General features: G+C 45.0%; 1 protein-coding gene across 16 annotated transcripts in view; it reads left to right on the top strand.

Annotated features, from left to right (window-relative positions):
- TSNARE1 (t-SNARE domain containing 1) overlaps positions 1 to 26,059 on the top strand; it is a 757,898-nt gene that overhangs the window by 398,361 nt on the left and 333,478 nt on the right. For 15 of the 16 annotated variants that reach the window (XM_050940861.1, XM_050940858.1, XM_050940857.1 and 12 more), the window contains 2 exons: positions 6,507 to 6,581; positions 9,343 to 9,399. In XM_050940861.1, the coding sequence (XP_050796818.1) occupies positions 6,507 to 6,581; positions 9,343 to 9,399 (132 nt within the window). The remainder of the gene's footprint in view (positions 1 to 6,506; positions 6,582 to 9,342; positions 9,400 to 26,059) is intronic. The other variant, XM_050940856.1, reaches the window with a different exon arrangement.

Here is a 26,059-nt window from a genome sequence, read left to right as displayed (position 1 = left end):
GACAGTGGTCAGTGTCAGATGCTTCTGGAAGTTGTAGGTTTAGCATTGGGTAGCATCGCTAACCATCTTGCTAATAGCTGTTGGTGGACCTATCCTCCAGGAACTTATCTAGTTCTTTTTTAACACATTTATACTTTTGGCCTTCACAACATCCTTGGGATATGAGTTCCACAGGTTGGCTGTGTGTTCTGTGAAGAAGCACTTTCTTTTTGTTTGTTTTAATCCTGTTGCCTATTAATTTCATTGGGTGACCCCTAGTTCTTGTGTTACATGAAGGGATAACTAACACCTCCTATTCACTGTCTTCATACCATTAATGATTTTATAAACCTCAATCATATCCCCCCTTACTCATCTCTTTTCTAAATTGACCAACCCCATTCTTATTGATCAGTCCTCATACAGAAGCTGTTCCATACCCCATAATCATTTCTGTTGCCCTTCTTTTTACCCTTTCCAATTCTAATATATCTCTTTTGAGATGACCAGATTTACATGAAGTATTCAAGGTATGGGCGTACCATGGATTTATATAGTGGCATTATGATATTTTCTGTTGTCTTATCTATTTGTGTCTTAATTGTTCTTAACATTCTGTTCGCTTTTGTGCCTGCCTCTGCACATTGAGTAGATGCTCTCAGAGAATTCTCCACAATGGTTCCAAGATCTCTTTCTTCAATGGTAACAGCTAATTTAGACCCCTTTTATATGTATAATAGGGATTATATTTTCTGATGTGCGTTACTTTGTGCTTATCAAGATTGACTTTTGTCTGCCATTTTGATGCCCAGTCACCCAGTTTTGTGAGATCCCTTTTCACAGTCTACTTTGGACTTAACTATCGTGAATAACTTTCTATTGTCTGCAAATTTTGCCACCTCACTGTTCACCCCCTTTTCCAGATCACTTATGAATATGTTATACAGCACTGGGCCCAGTACAAATCCTTGGGGGACCCCACTATTTACCTCTCTCCACTGTGAAAACAAACCATTTATTCCTGGCCTTTGTTTCCTATCTTTTTTAATTAGTTTGTGATCCATAAGAGGATCTTCCCTTTTATCCCATGACTGCTTAGTTTTCTTAAGCACCTGTCATTAAGCACCTTTGGTGCTCATCTTGGAGAACAGGATCAACTTGAGTGTTTATTAAATGACAGACCCCGGTACTACAGTAATTCAGTAGCTAAAACAAGAATATAATCCTTGTCTCTCAACTACCAGTCCTTTACCCACATGACTAGAGCATGGACCCACGAGCCATACCTTCTCCCTACTGGCTTTTGTCCTGGTGTGCTCTCAGCTATCTGTGCTCTCCTCGCACCTGTTCTTCCTTTAGCTTTCACTACCTAATGTTCCCTTGAACTTCCAATGCACCTTCAGCTCCCTTCCCACCTCCACAGCTGCTTCTCCTTGATGTTCCCGTACAACATTCTCTCCCACTCTGCGTTTGCCCTCCTTGTGGGTCAAGGGCTGCTGCTCCCCCAAACTATCCCTGCATCTTCTCCCTCCCGCCCTGATGTTCCACAGAATTCCATATTTCCTTCCTTCCTAGACACTGCTCCCAGTGTCCCTTCTCCTAGAACAAGTATTAGTAGAAGTGCTCGACTCAGCGTTTGTCCATATAGTCCCTAAGGGGCTGAAGCTGTGTTAATGTAAAACTCCATGTTGTTTTATGAAGGAGCACAAGCATTGTTTCTCACTGTTGCCTGCCTGTATAGAGTGGTAAAGAAAAGGATGTAGCAGCAAATGAATACTGTAGCGAGGGTCGTGGTAGCCTTTGTCAGAGAGAGAATGAGCTGTGGGGCGGTTCAGTGGTCAGATGAAAAGCTAGCTGGAATGAAACAAAAGATGTCTCACTGACTTTATAGAGACGTAATGGCCTGGCCATTCTGTGCAGATCCCCATGGTATTTTGTGCAACACAAAGTGGGTCCAGGGGGAAGTCAAATAATGTGAGCTGAAAAATAATGGCAGTGCCTTATGCTTGAATGTCATTATCGGCCCTTACAGCCCAAGTGGATTCCAGCTGTGATCAGAACAGGTTTTCACTGTAGTGGATGGAAAGTTTTTAAATTAAAGAAAGTATATTTAAGAGCAGAAAGGAAAAGAGACACAAACGTTTATGGTAATAGGAGAAATAAACTCACAACTCTGTGTTGACATCACATAATAACTTTTCCTTTCCCTGGTCAATTAATTTAACAAATCTTTTTTTTTTACTCTTGCTTTATAACACTGTATAGCTTAAATAATTAAACCTACAAATTTTGATGTAAAACCTGTAGACTTTCTCCCTTCTATAAAACAGATGGCTCTGATAGGGATTGGTTGCTAGGTCTCTAAGTCACTCTGGGGGAATCTATGGATAGCGTTCTGAAGCTTTCCTCTTGTAACGTTTCTTATAGCATGAGAAACGTTCCATTGATTTAAAGCTTTATAGTCAGTCCCTTCTGATCCATTTTTCTGTGTACTGCTTTTCACAAGAAGTTTTTCTTGTCCAACAGTGATGTGCCACCAGCCAAGTGCATTATGGGTTTTTTTTTCCTGCCTTCCTTTGTAGCATCATTTATTGGCTAGAATTGTTGGAGGCAGGAGGCCCACCTGGATGAACTCATAGCCCATGTCCAGACTAACCCGCGGCATCGGCGTGTTAAAATCGATTGCTCGGGGATCGATATATTGCGTCTAGTCTGGACGCGATGTATCGATCCCCGAGCGCGCTTACATCGATTCCGGAACTCCATCAACCCGAACGGAGTTCCGGAATCGACACGGAGAGCCGCGGACATCGATGCCGTGCCGTCTGGACGGGTGAGTACCTCGATTTTAGAAATTCGACTTCAGCTACGTTATTCACGTAGCTGAAGTTGCGTATCTAAAATCGATTTTAATACCCTAGTCTGGACGTGGCCATAGTAGATCAGGAATAGATGCTGGTGTAAATAGACCATTGATTGGATCTGTGTGAGAGGAGGCAGAATGCTGGTCTAGCTGGACACGCAGTTATGCTGGTGCTATCTCTAACAAACATTAAAGGGCTCACACCGAAACACCCCTGTCTAACACTGGGCCAGGCTAGAGTTCCAGTGTTTCTTATGGGGCTAAAGTTAGGTTTGAATGATCTCATTAGATAAGTTCTTCAGGGTAGAAAACATGTCTGAAACCATGTTTGGAAAGCTTGTTAAAAAGTGATGGGATTCTAGCTCTAAAATGGAGATCATGTTCCAGTCTTCTAAAGTGCTTTGAAATCTGAGGATGCAAAATGCAATGTAAGAGCCCGATGTGGTTATTGTTGTTAAGTGATTTTTAATAATTTAATCATGCATCTCCCATGCCTTCTAAAATATACCTCTCTATTCCTCAGCAATGTCTGAAACAATAAAACATGCACAGAGTTGCTAGATGTTTTTGAGCAGTGATTGTCATACATTATTGTTTTTTTTTAAATGATGCCCCCTCCCTTTCTCCCAACATATCTCTATGCAAACCTGAATACTTTAGCCCACAAGGGGATTGAATTTTAAGATGCAAGCTCCAAGACTTCAGAGGACTCCTCTGAACCACGAATAGTTTCTGGAAGATGATCCAACATACGTGCTGATAAAAAAAATACTATAGTGTTAGTCCCAAGCCCTCCGTTTTAGAAAAGTAATGCTGCAGCCCGTTGAACGATTCCTGTTTATAGCATGTTATTTGGAGGAGCACTGCTGGCTTGGGCATCCTTTTTTACTGAAATTCTAATTTTAAGAGCTCCTGCTCTCTTTGAAGTCAGTGATAAAATTCTTTTTAACTCCAATGGGTGCTAGACTGGGTTTGGATGGATTTTGATCAGTACAGTTACCAGGGGTAGATTAAACAACCTGGAAACTGGAACTAGATGGGGGGAGACACACTCAGTGATCTGGGGCCTGAAACCATGTGTGCTGGCGGCTCTGCTTTTCATCCAACCCTTCTTGCTAATTGTAATATTCTGCTAATCTCATTGATGCTAGTTGCAAAGCTCTCAATCAGGAGCGGAGGGTGGGAACTGTGTTTGGAATTTCATTAACATCCATCTCCAAGCATTCATTTTTCCAATTATCCCCAAATAGCTAACATCTAAAGGAGGGACTCCCCAAATCCATTTGCTAAAGAGGCCCTTGAATAATATTGCTACCAGAAAAGAGATTTTAATTACTAGAAATTTTAATTTTAATCACTGAACCCGTGAATCAGGGAGAGAACTTTTCTTGTTCTGAGCACCATGGTGAGCAAAGACTATCTTGGCTTTTGTCGGGCTATGTTTGTTTGTGATGAAAATAAGGTGCCCATTGTTTGCAACTGTCACGATATCCATTACTACGTCTCTCAATGCTGCTTAGAGTATATTCAATATAAGTTGTGGGAGAAGCTGTGTTAGTCAAACAGAGTGGAGTATGGTCCCCCATTATTTGCCGAAGAAGGTTTAAAATAAAATAATAAATCAGTTTATTTCTACAAGGAAAGTATTAGTGGTATTGTTGTTACTAATAATAATAATATTTTTATTAGCACCATTTTATTAGTATTTTTTCTTCATTATTCCAGGTATTTGAGGTACTCATCACTGCACTAATTGCCCTTTACAAGATATAAATATGAAAGACAACTTTCCCATATACTAGAACAAGTATTCGGTGACCCCTGATTTTAAAGGGAGAGAAACATAGTAAAAGAAGAAATCCTAGAATGGCAGTTATAGGGAAGGTCTGAGCAAGGAATCCGTCTTGTATCCTCTCATAAATGTGATCAGGTTTGAACTCAGGCATATGTCCCAGTGAATTGGATTCCAGAGAGGAGGGCTTGTTACTGAGGATGCCCGGCTTCCCAGCATGTCGGTAAATGTATAGACAAGCCGGCCTCTGATTAGAACTCTTTTGTTCCTAAGCCAATCAGAATGAGGATGATTATTAATGGCATAGCACAGACCAAGTACAGAATCACCCATCAGACAAAATGGTCCAATCAGTCATTTGTCGTCATCCAAATAAACTCCGGGGTCTGCCTTGGCATTAAAAAACAGCTGCAGGAGACCATGCTGCAACATTCTGTTCCATTGATAACATCTCTCCTATAGATGTGTTGTCATTAAATAAATGCATGAATAAAATGTGGTGTCTAGAGCATCCTGCTGTAATACATTTGCTTTTCATTTTCAATATACCTATAGTCTTGCACCATCTTGTGTGTTTGTTGTATAATGGATAACAGAGTGTTTGTTGTTTTTTGGGTTTGATTTTGTATTTTTTGGCAGCTCATGAACAAATACTCTGTTTTCCCAAAAGAGAATATGAGGATTTGTAGCGAGAATAAAGCTTACATATTTTCAGTGGTTTCTTGACTGTAGCATCATCAGTGTGACATGATAATTCATATCAATTAGATCTGGGCGAACAGCGGAAAAGGCATTTTTCTGCTTTTTTGGCAAATTGCACTGATATTCATCACATTATGTACTTACTGAATAATATTACTGATTGAATACTGCAAAAAGTATTTGCTGAATATAACGTTCTGTGAGTACCGGTGAAATTCATCCACTAATGTATTCTCCAAATATGATTTGACTGGCCCTAAAATGAATGTCATGATGTCTGGCAGACCTCCTGTGAAATCATATGGACAAAACCTGAGGTCTTTACTCAGATTTTGCCTGAAGTCAAACTCCCACGGATGCCAATGGGAATTTGCCTTAGGCCAGATCTACACTAGGAAAGGTTTTCTAGCATAACTGTACAGCTTATATGGGCAAAAAAAGTAATTTTTTCACTTGTAGATTGTACCAGTTTCCTGAGTGAAATAAGCTATACTAGCAAACATATGTATATTTTTTCTTGATATAACTATATCTGCATTAGGCTTTTGCTGGTATAAAAATGTCATAACAATCACACCCATAAGCGATTTTCCTACCAGCAAATGTTTATTCTTTAGACTTTACTTAGTAATGTCAGAGTGAAATACAAGGGCTTTGGGATTTGGCCTGTTGAAATTAGACATGCAAAGGCCTATTAGGTTGTGTAGTCAAGATACTACTTGGATGAGCATCATAGTCTATTTATTAAATGAATAATAAAGTATTTTAGGAGAGAAATAGTCTAGGATTGTTCCCTGTTGTATTTTCTCTTGTATTATTTCTAATCTAGTTTTATCTGTCCAACAATGGTGTCCAGCTCTTCCTTTGGAAGTGTTAGATTGCATAAACTAAGCAAAATCAGTCCAGTTTGGTATATACATGGGAGACTACTTGGAAAACTCAAAGGGTAAAGCATCCCCTTACTCACTAACCAAAATAACTTGTTGTAGCACCTTGGTATTTCAAGTAATTCAGATACTGTTCAAATACCAAGCAGATCTAATGCTGCTTAGCTTAGGAGATCTTGCAGGATCACAGGCAAGGTCATACACAATCACTTTCTGCTGAATTGTCAGCCATTTTATTGGTTAGTACTGATTTTGTTACTTTATTTTTGTCTTTTAAATACAGCAGGAGCGACTTCAGCTGGACAGGTTGAATAACCAGCTGTCTGATGCCATCCAGCGATACGGAGCTGTGCAAAAGGTAGTAGGACTCCCACACTTCCTTTCATTTTTTTGATTTGTGGATTTGGATATGATCAACAGCAACTATGGACTCCCAAGAGCATGGAACTGGCCACTAGAGTGTCTCATGTCTTTTTTGTGTGTATGTGTTATATAGCATGATCATTTCAACATATTTGTACTGTTATTTTGTGGCACAGTGTATGGAAATACTGCAAAACATTTAGTGAAATAGCAACATATAAAATAATTTACTGAAACTGGCTCCATCCATCCATGGTTGAATGTCAGGGGCAGCTGTAGTACTGTGATGACAGCACAGCATGGCACATTGTAGAGTAACACAACTGCTGCAGGATGGCTTGTGTGACTTTAGGGGAGATGAAAGAGAAAAAGAAACGTTAGCGTGCAGCGTTGCTCTTACTTATGTGATTTAAAGGGACACTGTCCAACATTGTTAGGCTTAAACGTTGACCTACCTTGACAACTCTGCTATATTAAAAGTTTAAGACCCTAAGGATTCCAGAGGCCTATAGCTGAATAGAAAATGCTGCAGCAGCTCAAACTGTTAAATGAAGTAACCAAAAGCCAATCCTCTCCTTCTGTTTTCCCTCCCCCACCTTATTCCTAGGTGACCTTCTCCATTTGCAAGGTTTCACCAGTCATCTCTATGCTGATGACTCACAAATTTAATTCCCCAACCCTGTCCTCTCAATTATCATCTGTTCCACATATGACAGCCTCGGGGTAGAGCTGGTCAAAATTTGGAATGTCCATTCCCCAGGAGATTCTGATATTTTAAAGAAAAGTTTTAATTTCAAACCAGAATGAAGACATTTTGAAATTTCCTGCAGAAAGAGAATTCTGGATTTTTATTTATTTTATTTATTAATTTATTTATTTTTGAGAAAAATTGAACTATTTCCTTTTGGTTATTCTGAAACAGAGCAACCAGCTACCTCTGGCTCCAGGGGACTCCCTGGGCTCTCAGGATCCCTGGCACTGGGGCAGCCCCCCAATGCAGACTGCCTCAGAGTTGGGGGCACCAACTGCTGTGGAGTTGGAAGCCAATATCTTGAGGCTGTGTCTACACAGCCTGTGGGACTGAGCCTCACAGCTGTTTTTAGAGCGCTAGCATGAACCCTGCTAGCCCAAGTCTCTCCACCCAGCTTCTACGGGTTGTGTAGACATACCTGGGAGCCCCGGCTAGAGTCGGGTGTCCCAGGTCTTCCTGGTCTACATGGGAGGGTTGACCTGGAACTACGGACCCTTTAAGCCTGGGCTCCCCAGCAAACCTCTAGGCGAGCTGGCATTTCACCTGAAGTTCATCGAATCCGAACCGTTTCCACAGAACGCTTCAGTTTCAACAAATCGGCATTTCCCATCAAAAAAGCCACTTTGTTGGAAAAGTCCCAGCCAGCCTTTCTCAATGAGGCATCTGCTTGAGTACTCCAAACCCTGCTGAAGCGCAGCCTGACCAAACTTGAGCTCCTACTTACCCTTCTGCAATGGGAGTGCCATGCGCTTGTGTCAAAAGTTGGGAAAAAGGAGATTCTGTGCAAATGAAATATTTGAAGCATACAATCCAGCCTAATATTTGCATACAAGACACTTTCTATGAGGATCGAATAGGATTTTATTTATTTTTATTAAACACACACACAAACCAGTTATATTTCTGATGGGTACCAAAGAGGTACCATCAGGGTAAAAGTCAGGTGTCTGAATAACCACTAGTTCTTTCTCTGGCCTTGATTAACCGCTTTAACCTGTACTTCATTTTGAATGTGGGCTGTCCCACCCCTGCTTAGCAAAACTCTTTAATTATGTGCTTAGTTGTAAGCATCTGCTTAAGACCCATTAAAGTCAAACATGTTCTTAAGTGCTTTTCTGAATTGGGCCCTTTGTTGATAACACATTATATTAGTGAAGTTGAAAGAATTTATTTTTTTTAAAAACCCTCATGTACACTACACCATTGACACAGTTGACTCTTTTGCATGTGATTGTGGAAGTAGACTGGGAAGATTCACTTACTGTTTCTCCTGCCTTAGAGCCAGGCTGTTTATTTGGGTTTCCAATGCTGCAGGAAAGTGTGTTGTTTTTTTTTTAAGTTTCCATAGAATCCTAGAATATGAAGATTGGAAAGGACTTCAGGAGGTATCTAGTCCAATCTCATGCCCAAAGCAGGACAAATCCCCAACCAATTAGTCTTTAAAATGTATATATATAATAGAAATGCCACTGTATTATTTCTACTCATATATCTCTTCGTACAACCTTTCCGCCTCTGTTTCAAAAACCTAAGTGCTGGGTCTAAATTAGATGGCACTGTCTCGTTAAATCACAAGTCAACAATATCTATGTAATGAGTTTGTTTGTTGTTAGATTCATGTTCATCAGCATATTCCATCTGTGCTGTGCATCTGACTTTTTAAATAAATCCCATAGTGCCAAAATTAGCTGTTGCATTTTGCGAATGCCCGGTTGTGGCAGGAAGCTGAACTGACTGGTAAATTGCTACTTACCCACGTCCTGACTGTCTTTTCTTAAATGCATATTTTGGTTTTGATAACCTTGTCATGCTTGAAGCTTAAATGACTTAATTCCTGAAAGGTCTACTTCTTCAAGGCGGTTTTTCCATTGCTAAGCTACAAGGTTATATTAATTTCTATTTTTTTTAAATGTAATGTGAATGAAAAAAGAGTTAAATGTGATTCCTCCCCCCCAAAAAAAATATTTGACCATTGATGCAAAAATCCTTTTTTTTCCTTTGGCAGAAAATAGCAGAGAAGTCCAAAGCTTTGCTTCCTTCTGCGCAGAGAAGCAGCAAACAGGTAGGTATGTGTGTTTGAACTTTAGAGGACAATAACTGAAGCATTAATAAAGTGCTAATCTGTAATCCCCTTACTGATGTGGAGTAGTTCCACTGAATTCAATAAGGTTGTTCCTCCTTTTAAAATTGTATATCGTTCAGTAGCATGTGTCACCCTTGGCAGATGGCAATGATCATAGAATCCTAAAAAATAGAAATGTTGAATTATGTTGTTCAGTTCCTGGCTAATACAGGTCTGTTCCCCACCATGTGCTTTCTACTGTTTTGTCCACTCCGAAATGTCTCTAGAAATGGACTTTCCTCGGGAGATTTTTTCACATCTAACTGTTTTTACAAGTAGAGAATGTTTCTGATACTGTATCTCAGACCTCAGTTTTAAGGTGTCGTCACTTAGGAATTTATACACTCCAGTAGAAGGCCTGCAGAGGCCTAGGTCAGCCAAGGGCTGTAAAACTGTAGTGTAGATATTCATGGTTGGGGTGTAGCCCAGGCTCTGAGACCCTGCGAGAGGGGTGGGTCTCAGAGCCTGGGCTGCGGCCTGAGCCCAAATGTCTACACTGATCATTGATTTCTTTCTTTCTTGGCAAAACTTAATTTTTGTTGCATAAAACTTTGGATTTGAGAAAATGGCATTTTTTTCATGGGTAAAATCAGGTTGATTTAAAAAAAAATGACCATCTGTGCTACGGAGCTGTTGTGGAGAGTAGGGTGTGGATTCACAAATGATCCTGCAACTATCGAAAAGAAATGGGCCAAAAATTAATATTAATTTGCAAATTTCAGATAATTAAGGTTCTGTGTCTGACTTTGTTGTAACTTAGTTGGTATTAGTTTACTGAGGTGTTAGTGTATTTCTTTAATCTCAGATAAAGCTGCCTTGTTAAATGGCTCCATTAGCTCAGGAGTCCCCAACACGGTGCGCCCGCAGGGTCACCTAAATGCACCTGCATCCTGGCCAGCGTTTGAACAACTGCCAAAATGCCGCCAAATTTCTGCAGCATTTCAATAGCGACGTCTCTTGATGACGTCATTTGTCGGCAGCAAGTGATGTCATCGAGAGGCATCGCCGCTGAAACGCCGCAGAAATTCGGCTGCATTTTGGCGGATGTTCCACCGCTGCCATGGTCCTTCATCTGGCACTTGAAAAGACGAAAAGCTTGGGGACCACTGCATTAGCTCTTTGTATCTTGGAAGGAATATACTTTAATTGTGTTATTCAGTTACATGTTTACTGCCTTGTGATGTCTTTTCCCCCCCCACATACCCCCAGCAAGTTGTGATTAATCATGGACAGAGTATTGTACATGATGGTATACATAGACTTTAGTAAGGCATTTGATACAGTTTCGCGTGATATTCTTATCGATAAACTAGGCAAATACAATTTAGATGGGGCTACTATAAGGTGGGTGCATAACTGGCTAGATAACCGTACTCAGAGAGTAGTTATTAATGGTTCCCAATCCTGCTGGAAAGGTATAACAAGGGTTCCGCAGGGGTCTGTTTTGGGACCGGCTCTATTCAATATCTTCATCAACGACGTAGATATTGTCATAGAAAGTACGCTTATTAAGTTTGCAGATACCACCAAAGTGGGAGGGATTGCAACTGCTTTGGAGGACAGAGTCATAATTCAAAATGATCTGGACAAATTGGAGAAATGGTCTGAGGTAAACAGGATGAAGTTTAACAAAGATAAATGCAAAGTGCTCCACTTAGGAAGGAAAAATCAGTTTCACACATACAAAATGGGAAGAGACTGTCTAGGAAGGAGTATGGCAGAAAGGGATCTAGAGGTTATAGTGGACCACAAGCTAAATATGAGTCAACAGTGTGATACTGTTGCAAAAAAAGCAAACGTGATTCTGGGATGCATTAACAGGTGTGTTGTGAGCAAGACACAAGAAGTCATTCTTCCACTCTATTCTGCGCTGGTTAGGCCTCAACTGGAGTATTGTGTCCAGTTCTGGGCCCTGCATTTCAAGAAAGATGTAGAGATACTGGAGAGGTTGCAGAGAAGAGCAACAAGAATGATTAAAGGTCTTGAGAACATGATCTATGAAGGAGGGCTGAAAGAATTGGGTTTGTTTAGTTTGGAAAAGAGCAGACTGAGAGGGGACATGATAGCAGTTTTTAGGTATCTAAAAGGGTGTCATCAGAAGGAGAGAGAAAACTTGTTCACTTTAGCCTCTAAGGATAGAACAAGAAACAATGGGCTTAAACTGCAGCAAGGGAGATTTAGGTTGGACATTAGGAAAAAGTTCCTAACTGTCAGGGTGGTTAAACACTGGAATAAATTGCCTAGGGAGGTTGTGGAATCTCCATCTCTGGAGATATTAAAGAGTAGGTTACATAAATGTCTATTAGAGATGGTCTAGACAGTATTTGGTCCTGCCATGAGAGCAGGGGACTGGACTCGATGGCATCTCGACGCCCCTTCCAGTCCTAGAATCTATGAAGAAAAATCCCAAATACCATATTCTTGTATCTTAGTTGGCCAAATCCTGATTCCACTTAAGTCAACGTACAAACTTGCGTTGATTACAATGGGAATACAGTCTGGTTCACTGTGAATAGATCATCTTCCGTGGAAACTAACACTCTAAGTCAAGAAACCATCTAAGTACCTGCTTAAAGCTAAACACATGCTTAAGCATCCTTCCTAAATTAAGGATGCCTTCCTGAAATGGTTTAAACTGAGAGACTAAACTGACCTCAGTGGAGGTAGGCTGCTTTCCACCAACTGTGGATCTTTTGTGGATAGCCACAGAAATATTGGACATCTTGGGCCACATTCTACTTCTGGGGGGAAGGATAACTCAGTGGTTAGAGCATTGGCCTGCTAAACCTAAGGTTGTGAGTTCAATCCTTGAGGAGGCCATTTAGGGAACAGGGGTAAAAATCTGTTTGGGGATTGGTCCTGCTTTGAGCATGGGGTTGGATTAGATGACCTCCTGAGGTCCCTTCCAACCCTGATATTCTGTGATTCATCATTGTAGCTACACTGATTTTTATATACAACTGAAAGCCATTTTTAACCCACATTTTTTTAAAGAAAATAGGTAACTTAGATCTTACCATAATTGCTTCCTGTACATATTCTTCATAAGCTAAATCCTGAACCCACTAAAGCCAATATAAAACAATGACTTGATTTAGATTTGGCCCTTAAAACCCCAGTAATTTGGGGAAATTGATCTAATATTCATAAGAGAACTTCTGTTATCTTTAGGTGCTTTATTATCATTATGTGCTTTAAATGATGAGTTAGAAAATTATTCAAAGCTGCAGTTAAGGATCTAAATGGATTTAAGGTAATTTATTTGGCTCCAGTCAGGATTAAAAATTAAGCTAACACAAAATATTGTCCGCGTGATAAACTGTGACGTTGGAAGCATTGCCAGGCTATAGTCTACTGGTCTGAATCTCAGGCATGCTGAGCATCCACAGCTTACGTTCAACTTAACGGAAGCAGTTGCTGGACTGCCCTTCTGAAAATCAGGCCATTTATTTTTTTAATGAGGATTGGTGAAATTATTTGAACCTTTATTCAAAGTCTGAATCAGCCATGTCTGGAGAGCTCGCCCCTTGAAGAGCTGAGCCCAAGATGGCCAGCTCTACCACTGAAGATCAGTCACCGTTGATTTGTGGATGACAGTGATGACAGAAGGGATGACATTGAAATATTTACCCAACAAAGATAAAATCCCAGACTAGTGATTTAGAAATACATTGAGAAATGTTATCAGGACAGAATAGAGTTCCAAAGGAAGGAGCTAGCGTCATGGATATCAGAAGAATCCAGTTTGTGTTACACAGTGAAAATTTTAAAAATAGATGCTCCGCTTGTTTTACTGCTATGTTGCTGCTGTGTTAGACGTCTAGTGTCAGTCACTGGAGTGGACTTCAACAGTTAGCGGAGATCTCTAGTTTGTGGTGGGATTCCATGCTTGTCCTGATTTGATGTAACCACAGCTGAGACACAAACTAGGACTGTCAGGGTTCAAAGATAACATGTTTACTAAGTGAAGCAGAAGAGATTTTTTTCCCCAGGCTGAGCTGTTAGGGGCTGGGCTAAACATGTCTCAGCTGGAAGTCCCTTTTCTTCATATCTTACACTTTGCCAGTTAAAGTTGGTGACTTTTTAGTTCAGTGCATGTGAAATGGTGGTTCTGAAATGTCCTTTTGTGGAAATTCATATCTGACAGGCCCACATCTTCAAAACATACTTGTGTACATAGGCAGATTTGCATATGGCCAGCTTGGGTGCCTGCAGTACCTGAGGCTGTATGTGCAATTCTCTGATGGACATGCTCAGATCAGGTCTGAACTTGTGTGTGTGCGTATATTTCCTTCTATAATCCATCTGGGATCTTTTTGTTTTCTCCCTCTTTAAAATATACATAAGAAATTAAATGTATAAAACTTGCTGATGTTAAAGCAATGACTGTTATGGTTGATTTTTTTCCCCACCCGCACAGGAGTCAGGAAATTCAAAATTATGGTTTCCACAGCAACTCGACTATATTGTGCATATTTTAAGGCATTACTGTTAACACCTTGTACAGTTATATAAAATGGAGCATATGTGCAAGAGAGCTGATTTGTGCTTGTTTTGGAAATCACACAGTGAATTTCCTGATGTTCCTGCAGGAGAAATCTCCATGAGAATGATGCCACAATGCAGAGGATTCATCCCTCCCCCCTTTCCCAATTGCAATTCAGTGTAACAGGTTTAAAAACTGATAGAATCTGTAGCCTACAATCTTCCACTTGTACTAGTGGGCAGGCATGATGAGATGTTCAGTTACCTAAATCCTAATGAGAATCCTTTCGGAAGTAATGAATTTCCTTTGCATTCCCTCTCTGGTGGCAATGCTTTAAAGCAATGCTTCTCAAACTGTGGGTCGGGACCCCATTTTAATGGAGTCACCAGGGCTGGCTTAGACTTGCTGAGGCCCAGAGCCAAAGCCCAATCCTAAACCCGAGGGCTTCAGCCCTGGGAGGCGGGGCTAAGGTTACAGGCCTCCTGGCCTGGGGCAGTGGGGCTTCGGCTTTGCCCCCCGACCCCCGGGCTGATGGGGCTTGGGCGGGCTCAGGCTTCGGTCCCCCCCTCCTGGGGTTGTGTAGTATTTTTTTGTTGTTAGAAGGGGGTCACATTGCGATGAAGTTTGAGAACCGCTGCTTTAAAGGATGCAAAGTGAAACTTCAGGAGACTTTGTTTTAAGTTATTTGCATTAATGTTTAATGAATTATTCTATTTTGCTTATTTGGCTTTACAGTATCTACCAAGAGACACTGATCACAAACTCTAGATTCCTTTAACAGACACATAAATGCACAATCAAATGTAAAAAACAAAAGCCAGCAGCAACTCCGCAATGTATGGCTGTACCTCCTTAAACCATGTTGCAAAGGAAAATTGAGGAAAAGTATCTTGTTCTTATCAGTTATTATTTGTCATATAACATCTCCTTCCCCAAACACCTCACTGATCAGGGGGTTGGACTAAATGACCTCCTGAGGTCTCTTGCAATCCTGATATTCTATGATTGTCTATGAAGGAGGAGTTTTGCAGTGTGCCATAAATCATAGCAGCATAGAAATTTAGAGCTGGAAGGGACGTCAGGAGGTCCTCTAGTCCAGCGCCTCATGCCCTGCAGTGTGTCCTGAAGATAAACAAGTAGAAGCTACATTGAATGGAAAGGAGGAGTGAGTTCTAAAGCTGAAGGGCTCTCAAGTACCCTGCCATACCATCAGCTACACTGAAATAGACCAGGGAGGATCCAGCTTAAGCACCATCGCTAGTCTTGAGTGGGTCAGTATGTCAGCAGCCCCAGTGTATTCTGCATGGGTGAACTCTCTTCAGGGCTCCTTCTTTTGCTCAAGGTTCTCACAGGGTCTTCAGTTATTATAATTGGGAACTGAAACAAAACTTGATTAAACTAATGCAGTCACCTGATCAGACTGCAGAAGACTTTATAGCACTCTGATTAGCTATGACATTGGTTAGGAGACAGCGAGTGAATGAGCTATAGGCTTTGATGGTGAATCCTCCATGTTCAGTTCTTCAGGTAGACAAAGTGACACTTTACCAAGTCCAAACTTTCTCTCTCAAGCAGAGCTTTGGATCATAATAGAACCCTGATTAAGGGGCTTTTCTAGCTAAGCTGCCAGCCCATGGCAGAGGAGCCAGCAAATTGAGCTTGGAACGGAGAGTTTGTACTGGAAGTCTGGCAGAAGGGTGTGTGTGTTCTCCATGACAGGAGCTTAGGAGAGAGGGCTATGACAGCTATAGAGGCAGCAGTAATAGTGACCCAAGGAGTGGAAGAGACCATGAAGATGACTCAGCAGTTTGAGCATTGGCTTGCTAAACCCAGGGTTGTGAGTTCAATCCTTGAGGGGGTCATTTAGGGAACTGGTTTAAAAATCTGTCTGCAGATTGGTCCTGTTTTGAGCGGGGGTTGGACTAGATGACTTCCTGAGGTCCTTTTCCAACCCTGATATTCTATGATCCTATGACTGGATGTGGAAGCTGCAGCATGTACATTATCCTGGAGTGGGTACCTGAAAAGTGCTTCATTTGTATGAAGTGCCACCTGCTAGAGCTGATAGAAGAGAAGATCTGAGGTTTAGAGATGCAGGTAGAAACTGTGGTTGAGTTTGAAGTGGATTCAAGCAGATGATGGAGGGAAAGCAAGACGAGGCTGAATGGAAATCAAGACTCGCAAGTGCAAGCTGGACTAGAGAACTGTGAGGGTAGAGTGCTGAGTGACAAGAGCAGCCAGTGGAAGCGTGTGACTATGAGAACCAGGCAGAGGACAAGACTGGCTAGTGAAGGAGAGCTCAGGAACAGGTTTACTGAGTTGGAGACTGAAGATGGGGTACAGCAAGCAGTAACAAGAGGTGGGAGGGCAAGGAATAAGAGAAGAGTGGCTAGTCCTACAAGAAGAGGGGAAGAGTCAGTGGAGATAGCCAGCATTCAGAGCCCCAGGAGAACAGAGAAAGATTTGCAGAAGACTGCAAGTGAGAACACAAGACAAGAGGACTTGCAGCTAGAAAGAAAAGAAGGGGAAAGGCTGGGGATTCGCAACAGCACCAGGAAGAGGCAGGTCTATGTGTTTGGGGGGGCTCCCTGCTAAGAAGAACAGACAGATCTGTCACCAGATCTGATCCAGCGAATAGAAGGGTGTTCTGTCTCCTGGGAGCTAAAATATGGGATGTGAACCTCAGGCTGAAGAGGATCCTGATTGAAGATGGAAAGAATCCACTGATTTTCCTTCATGTAAGAGCAAATGATACAGCTAGATTCTCGCTGGAATGCAACCAGGAAGACTATGCCAGGCTAGGGAAGATGTTTGAAGAAATGGAGGTTCTTCTTCGAGAGCTTGCCCATATCGATTCCAATTAGGTGTGCGCGTGCTGCGTGCATAATCATCGGAAGATTTTTACCCTAGCAACACTCAGTGGGTTGGCTGGGTCGCCCCCTGAAATGGTGCTGTTATGGCACCGGATATATACCCCTGCCGACCCAACGGCCCTTCAGTTCCTTCTTACCACCCATGACAGTCATTGGAACTGTGGAGAGCGGCTTCGCTGATCTCCACTTCCCTAGCTTCCTCATAATTCTTTATAGATAGTTCGATTTTTTACAATTATAGTTAGTTTTAGTTGTTTGTATATATAAATAGTGTGTATAGTTGCGGGGGCATTGGAGATTAGCCCCTTCCCTCCACCCCGGTACCGGGGCTCGTGCCCAGGTCACCGGGATTCAAACCATGCTGTGCGTGCCATGAGCTGATGCCAACAGGGGATCCCCACGACTCCTGCCTTAAGGGCCTCGGAGAATCCCACCTTCCAGACAAATGTCGCATCTGTAAGGCCTTTAAGCCAAGGACGAAGAAGGAGCGGGACTTTCATCTCAAACAGCTCCTAATGGAGGCAGCACTTAGTCCAGCATCTTCAATACCGAGCGCTGAACAAACCACATCTGTGAGAAGCACTCTTTCGGCTCTGGACCGCTCCGGTACCGCAAAGGAGCCCCGGCACCGAACTTTGCTGGCACCGAAGTCGTCTTGGCACCGCTCCCTGTCCCCGCGGGCTAGGAAGCAACACAAAGCTCCCGCTGCCTCGGCGCCATCTGTACCACAGATGGAGCACCTACCCAGGACAGATCGCCCGGCACCAACATCTGCCGCGGCACCATTGATTTCCGGTCCCCCAAGGGCCGTGGAGTCCAGTGCCCGAAAGCTCCCCAGCTCACGCTGTGGTTGAGCTCCCTCTTCCCTCTACCCCGGAGACCTTCTCCACAGCAAGAGAATTGATTGTGATGGCAGAGACCGCGGTACCTCAACCCCCGGCACCACCGGTGTGGGTTATACAGTCCGTAGGCAAGCCTGCCTTACTGAGGCCATCCTCCGTAGGAGTTGCTGAGAGGCACCGATCTCGCTCTCGATCCTGCCGATGATCCCGGTCCTGCCGATAATCCCGGTCCTGGCGCCGCTCGCAGTCCCAGCGCCACTCTCCATTGCGGTTCTGGTTGCTCTCGCGGCACTGCTCAGCCTCCCATTCATCTACCCGGTACACCCGGTACTGATCCGGCTCCCGGTACCGTTCATGGCACTGCTCATTTCGCAGCCATTCTAGACGAAGGAGATCGAGATCCCGGTCGACCTCCCGGCACCGCCACGGTTGTAGGTCCCGGTCTCGTTCATGGTACTGACACAGTTCCCGGTACCGCTCCTCGGTGCCTTCCCGCAACCGACCAGCTAGGGACACGGCACCCACTCAAGGTCTCTCAGCACCTCCTTGGCCTTGGAGGCACACCTCAGTGTCGTCTCAGGCCGGCAGTGGCTATTGCGCACAGGGTCGCGACTCAGAGGCGCCCAGCAACACCGTTGCGGACACCCAAGGTCATGAGCAGGGTCCCCTAGAGTGGTCCTTCTGGACACCTTGGGCATACCATCAAGCCCAAGGTGCCCCCTCAGCTGCACCACTGTCTTGCCCATCGTAACACCATGTGCCAGAGGCAACTGTAAGCCATCCTCCCCCTTTGGGCACAGATGATGCTGCTGTGCTGTCGGCAGACGCCCAGGCCCCACCTGTGCCTGATACCACTCTCTAAGAGGAGGAGCCCCCGCAGGACTCTCTCATCCCTGGCCTTTCCTCTTCCTCCTCACCCGATGAGGAGGTGGCAGGCACATCCTACTCGGCCTCCCCCAATTGACCTGAGGGCTCATCAAGATCTTTTGTGCAAAATATGAATTTACAGGTGGAGGAGGTCCGTGAGATAGAGGACCCAGTGGTAGATATTTTATCAGCAGACACCCCTACAAAAGTGGCCCTGCCATTTATTCACACTATCCAGGCTAACGCAGACACCATCTGGCAATGCCCAGCCTCTATTCCCGCCACAGCCAGAGGGGTAGGGAGAAAGTACATGGTGCTGTCCAAGGGGTATGAATACCTGTATGTGCACCCTCCTCCTTGCTCCCTAGTGGTGCAATCTGTAAACGAGAGAGAACGTCATGGCCAGCAAGCTCCTGCTCCCAAGTCTAAGGAGGCTAGGGGCATGGACTTGTTTGTTCTCAAAATATACTCTGCAGGGGGCCTCCAACTTAGAGTGGCAAACCAGCAAGCCCTCCTAAGTCGGTATAACTACAGCACGTGGACTTTCATGGGGAAGTTCATGGAGCTTGTTCCCCAGGGGTCCCACCAAGAATTGGTGGCCCTGTTGGAAGAGGGAAAGAAGGTAGCAAGAACCTCCCTCGAAGCTTCTTTGGACGCAGCAAACTCTGCGGCCAGAACTCCGGCTTCAGGAGTGGAGATGAGACGCATCTCCTGGCTACAAGTGTCAGGCCTTCCACCTGAGCTGCAACAGACTATACAAGACTTGCCCTTTGAAGGACATGGGCTCTTTTCTGAAAAAAATGACCCTAGGCTTCAAAGCCTAAAGGACAACAGGATAATTACATGCTCACTGGGGACGCACACCCCAGCTATCCAGTGCAGGCCCTTCCGCCCCCAGCCTTAGCAAACCTACCCCCCCCCCCCCCCCGGCCACGACAGGACTTCGGGAGAAGACGTGGCTGGGGGAATCGCAGGAGGCAGTCTGGTCCCCAAGGAGGTCAGAATCAAGGCCCCCCTAAACTACCGGCAAGGCCCAAACAAAGCTTTTGAAGGGGCGCCCGAGGACGGCGCACCAGCCTTTTTCCTGGATCCTTCTCCACCTTTCCGCAACCGTCTCTCCCATTTCCTCCCTGCGTGGTCCCGACTGACATCAGATCGTTGGGTTCTGCGCACGGTGGAATTGGGATACCACCTTCAGTTTGTTTCTCCTACTCCCTCCCACTCTCCCTCCTCGTCTCTCTTCAGGGACCCCTCTCACGAGCAATTCCTCTTACAAGAGAAGCAGACTCTCCTAACTATTGGAGCAATAGAGTAGGTACTGAAAGACTTGAGGGAGAAGGGGTTTTATTCTCGCTACTTCCTAATCCCCAAAGCAAAGGGAGGTCTAAGACCAATCCTCAACCTGCGAGGGCTCAACAAATTCTTGGTAAAGTTGAAGTTCCGCTTGGTAACCCTTGGGACCATTATCCCATCCTTGGATCCAGGAGACTGGTACACTGCCCTCGATATGAAGGACGCGTATTTCCACATAGCAATTTACCCACCACACAGACGGTACCTCTGTTTTGTGGTCAACCAACGCCATTTTCAATTTACGGTCCTTCCTTTCGGCCTTTCTACAGCCCCACAAGTAATCATAAAATGCATAGCTGTAGTCGCCACCTCCCTCCGTCGTTGTCGGGTGCACGTCTTCCCATATCTCGACGACTGGCTCATTCGAGAGACCTCCAAGACACAAGTGAGACGTCACATGGGCATTGTCAAAGATCTCTTCAGGCGATTAGACCTGATGATCAATATAGAGAAATCCAATCTCGTTCCCACGCAGAGAATAGACTTCACTGGGGCAATCCTAGACTCCAATCTTGCCAAAGCCTGCCTACCACAGCCTCAGTGTCAGGCGATGGTAACAATTATTCAAGGCCTCCCAAACTTCCCGACAACGTCAGCTCGCACTTGTCTCGGTTTCCTAGGCCACATGGCTGCCTGCACCTTCGTGACCAAACACGCCAGACCACGCCTCCGTCCACTCCAAACTTGGCTCTCCTCAGTATACCAGCCGGGTTGAGACAGCCTGGACACGATCCTCACTGTTCCTGCGAACATCTTAGGCTCCTTGACCTGGTGGCTGACTCCCATCCTAATCTGTGCAGGGATGCCTTTCCACCCACTGCAACCTTCGATGGCTCTAACCATGGACGCGTCATCTCTCGGTTGCAGTGCCCACCTCAAGGGTCTCCGAACTCAAGGCCTCTGGTCAGCTCAAGAACTAACCTTACACATCAATGTGCGGGAGCTGAGGGCAGTTCGTCTAGCGTGCCAGGTGTTTCGAGAGCATCTCCAAGGCCGTTGTGTATCAGTGTTCACGGACAGCACAACGGCCATGTTTTACATAAACAAGCAGGGCAGAGCACGCTTCTCCCTCCTTTGTCGGGAAGCCATTCAACTCTGGGACTTTTGCATAGCCCACTCGATAGATCTGGTAGCGTCATTTCTCCGAAGAGTTCAGAACACCCTGGCAGATCACCTCAGCAGATCCCTCCTGTCTCACGAGTGGTCGATTCATCTGGACATCATCCATTCTGTTTTCTGGAAGTGGGGCTTTCCCCACATAGACCTCTTCGCCTCTTGCGAGAATCAGAAGTGCCATGGATTCTGCTCCTTCCAGGGGCGTTCCCCGGGCTCCGTCTCGGATGCATTCCTGATAACATGGAAAGACCATCTCCTCTACGCCTTTCCACCGTTCCCGCTCATCCACAGGGTCTTGCTCAAGGTCCCACCGCATTGTTCGACCTGTCAGTGACCGACCCAATCCCCCTACCACTCTGGCCGGACCTCATTACTCAAGACCAAGGCAGACTTCACCACCCAGACCTACAGTCCCTTCACCTCATAGCATGGATGCTGCGTGGTTGAATCTGTCCGAGTTACGTTGCTCCGCCTCGGTCTAGCAGGTTCTCCCGGGTAGTAGGAAGCCTTCCACTAGATTGACATACCTGACCAAGTGGAAGCGTTTCTCCTGTTGGTGCGCTCAGCATAATACTGTCCCCACACAGGCACCAGTTCCTACTGTCCTGGAGTATCTCTGGTCCCTAAAACAGCACGGCCTAGCGGTCTCATCCATAAAGGTTCACTTGGCGACCATCTCCACCTTCCATCCGGGGAGAACGGGCGCTCTGTCTTTTCGGACCCCATGGTTTCCAGATTCCTCAAGAGCCTGGAACGTTTGTACCCACAGATTCGACGCCCGTCCTCTACGTGGGACCTCAGTCTGGTTCTATCCAGGCTCATGAGTGCCCCCTTTGAGCCGTTAGCCACCTGCTCGCTACTGTACCTCTCCTGGAAGACTGCCTTTCTCGTCGCCATTACATTGGCAAGGCGAGTATCCGAGCTTCGGACCCTCACAGCAGACCCCCCGTATACAGTGTTTCACAAGGACAAGGTACAGCTGCGTCCTCACCCCGCCTTCCTCCCTAAGGTGGTGTCTGCTTTCCACATTAATCAGGACATCTTCCTCCCAGTCTCCAGCTGACCCACCGAGTGTTCACGCACTCACTCATGCCCGTCACCTAGGGTAAAAATCTTCCGACGATCATGCACGCGGCGCGCGCACACCTAATTGGAATGGATATGAGCAACACATCCTGAAGAACAACAGTTACAAAGATGAGTAACCATCTTTTCAGGTGATGATCTTTAATAGGATTCTACCTGTCTGTAGATTAGGACAGCAAAGGTGAGACAAGATTATGATGAACAACAGATGGCTCAGGCAGTGCTGCTGTAAGGAGGGCTTTTGAGTGTTTGACCACTGGGAGGCATTCACAGACAGAGTACTGTTCTCATGGGGTGGGCTCCACCTGAACAGGGAGGGGAATAGACTTCTGGGATGGAGGTTGGCACAACTGATTAAAAGAGCTTTAAACTAGGAATTCAGGAGAGACAGTTGAGAGACACTCGTAATATCCGTGCCTGTTTCTAACATTGTGTGGGAGAAAAATCAAGTAAGAGAGGATACAGCAATAGAGAAAGGAACAACCGAGGGTGGGAGAATGGGTAGCAAGAGGAAAGATAGTGCCAATACCAATGACACTAACAATCAGATAGGCAGTACTGACAGTAGAATGACTGTACCTAGTTAGGCGAGGAATCTGGGAAAAGCCAAGCAGAAACAACTAAGATGTCTGTACACCAATGCAAGGAGCCTGGGTAACAAAATGGAGCTACTAGAACTACTGGTGCAGCAAACCAGATATTATAGAGATAACAGAAACATGGGGGCATAGTAGTTGGGACTGGAGCATCGGTATTAAAGGGTATGTGTTGTTCAAGAAAGATGGAAATAAAGGTAAAGGTGGTGGAATAGCATGGTGCAAATGGTGGATTCGCTCTTACTTGAAGTCTTTAAGTCATGGTTCGAGGACTTCAACAACTCAGCCAGAGGTTATGGGTCTGGTACAGCAGGAGTTGGGTGAGGCTATGGAATGTGATTTGCAGGTCAGACTAGATGATCACAATGGTCCCTTCTGGCCTTAAAGTCTATGAGTCTATGGCCCAAAGTGGTTTCTGTGTTATGTTTGACATATATATTTGTATTAGACAGAGGACATGTTCCAACCAACATGATCACAGCTTTGTTCCAGGATGCCAGAGTGCTTTATGAACTGTATACATCACTTGCTTTCCATTCAACTTATCCTCCACTTCCTGTAGTCCTTTCCTTCCTTCCACTTCCTATCTCTGTGATAGAAGGCATCAGCTGTCTTAACAGAGCACAGGGCCACTCCACAGCAAGGTCAAGAAATGAGTACCCCATATTAAAACTCCAGCGAGAATGTAAATTGGCAGACTGGTATTTCTAGTTTCGGACCTTGAATTTGAACAGGAACTCCTCTTTCATTAGTGGTAGTTAACAATTATGTTGAGATAGGGTCATTCCAATGAACACAGATGATCAGGATTTCAGTTTTACATCTTATGAGCCATACACAATGGTCCAAACCTCTTTGGTCCAGATTTTTAGAAGGTATATAGATGTTGCTGTATCCAGCAGCGCAATGCCTCACTGATTTTGGTGTCTGAATTGCATTTTCAAAAGGGATTTAGGCACTAAGGCAGAGGTGGGCAAACTATGGCCCACATCCACACCATTGGACCTTTTAATCCAGCCCTTGAGCTCCCACTGGGGAGCGGGGTTGGGAGCTTGCCTTGCTCTGCTCTGTGTGTGCAGCGGCTCCACCTGGGACAGCCAGGGGGCTCCTCATGCTGCCCCCGCTCCAAGGGTCAGCTCTGCAGCTTCCATTGGCTGGGAACCACAGCCAATGGGAGCTGTGGGGGCGGTGCCTGCAGATGGGTCAGCGCGGCACTGCCTCCGTGTGGGAGCCAGAGGGGGGATGGGCTGCTGTTTTCACGAGCTGCTTCAGGTAAGCTTTGCCTGGATCCTGCACCTCTGAGCCTCCCCCCATACCCCAACCCTCTGCCCGAGCCCTGATTGCCCTCCATACCCTTTGATTCCAGCCCACAGCACCCTCCTGCACCCCAAACACCTCATCCCCAGCCCCACTCCAGAGTCTGCACCGCCAACCGAAGCCTCACCCTCCCATGCGCTCCAATCTCTTACCTCAGCTGAGAGCCGCCTTCCACCCTCTGAACCTCTCCATCTCAGCCCAGAGCACCCTCCTACGCCCCAAACCTCTCATCCCCAGCTCCACCCCAGAGTCTGCACCCCCAACTGGAGCCCTCATTCCCCTCCCCCCGTGCCTCCCAATCCCCTGCCCCAGCTCGCCCGCCATACAATTTCCATACCAAGATGTGGCCCTCAGGCCAAAAAGTTTGCCCACCCCTGCACTAAAGAGCCAAAATCTCCCCGACAGTTGATGGGGATTTAGGTCCTAAATGTCTAAATACCTTGAGATAGTGAGGTGTAAACACCTAAATCAGTTTGGTGGTGCAATGCTGAACATAGCAATGCCTAAATAACATTACAAATCGGGGCCTTCAGTTTAAAACAAAAGATAGAAAGGTGAACTTCCAGAGACACCTTGTCCTCTTACACTGTGAGGACAAAGCTGCCCTCTCCTGAATTAAAGATACTGCTTCCCAACAACACCCTGGATTTTCCTTGGTGATTTTCCATCAAACTGTCAGTAGTTTATCCTGCTTCACGTGTAGGGGTTGGCCAAAAATCATAGCCACAGGTGGAGTGGTTGCTGATTTAGCTGGAAAATACAGCTGTCTGTATCTGGCACATGGACAAAAGATTTCATATTCAATGACTGGATTTTTCTTTTCTTTGAAAGCTCAAAAGGGAATAGGTCATTTGTAGGAGGAACAGCAACGGAGGGTGAGTCTCTTGTGCTAAGCCTCCACAATAGTCCATGTGCTTTGATGTTTAAACCAGCATATTCAGCCACTCCCATCCCATACCCCAGTCTCTGAGTCATTATCAGAGACTTCACACAGGCTGAATGACAGGTTGTTTTGTCTGAAATGAGTGCCCCAAGACTCACTGCCTTCCTGTGTCAGCGCTTGCATTTGTATTCTTTAATCCTGCTGCGCTCGAGATGTAGCGCACATAGAATTAGTGTGTGGGAAACGGTGACGCCAGGGGTATGTGGGTGGCTTGTGAGGTACTGAAATGAAATGCCTGCCTGCATGTGCCTGGTTAATTAGAAGACAGTGCTATGGGGGCTTGCTATTAGCGAGCGAGGCTCAGTTACATAACATGGCTCCACCTGTGTCCACTTTAGTGAGCCTCCCTAGTCAGCGATTGCTCTATAACACTTTTAAATTGACTTAATTACCTAAATATTTACAGTGTCCCCATGTTATTTCTGATGCTAAGTACAAGGGAGAGTGCAAACCCTGACATGGTGTTATTTAAGGCCTAACTGGAAAGATTGTACAGGGGACCACGGTATATAAGAGTGTAGACAGGCATTGCCCAATGTCTATACAGATCTTACTGGAGTCTCGGACAGTGCTTTTGCCTATGCACTGACTTATGCTTATCTCCCTGCACAGTGTATATATATTGACAGTGCTGCACTGTGCAGCCACAGCCAGTGCTGCTGGCTATATACTGACAGAAGCCAGAGTCTTTGCTCAGTGCACAAATTATACTGACTGCTGTGCAGTCACAGCCAGCACGGCTGCCTGTAGGCTGACCCATGCCATCGATTCCTTATCCAATGCACAGCCTGTTTGGGATGTGGATGCAGTTTTCCCTCCTGCAGTTGGCTTTGTGCAGGCTTCAGTGTTAAAGTTAAAACCAATATAGGCTAAATCTCTGGACTGATTAACGTTAGTATTGATCTGTAGCAAATCTAAGGTCTCTGTAGCAATAAAATAAAATAAAAATCATTCTAATTCCTGGACTGGTTGTGTTTGCTTGGATTTTGTTAACTGCACAATTTTGTTTTTATTTTTCTTCCTTGAGCAGGAAGCTGCTGATGTAATAAGCATGTCGTTTATGCTCAGTGGAAGGGTGGGTGGGTTTAGCCTGGGTGATGATGACGCTTCATCATTTAGAT

This window comes from Gopherus flavomarginatus, chromosome 2, assembly GCF_025201925.1.
Source record: "Gopherus flavomarginatus isolate rGopFla2 chromosome 2, rGopFla2.mat.asm, whole genome shotgun sequence".
NCBI classification, from domain to species: domain Eukaryota; kingdom Metazoa; phylum Chordata; order Testudines; family Testudinidae; genus Gopherus; species Gopherus flavomarginatus.
Note: the sequence above shows the minus strand (reverse complement) of the source record. Positions and strands in the feature narration are given on the sequence as shown.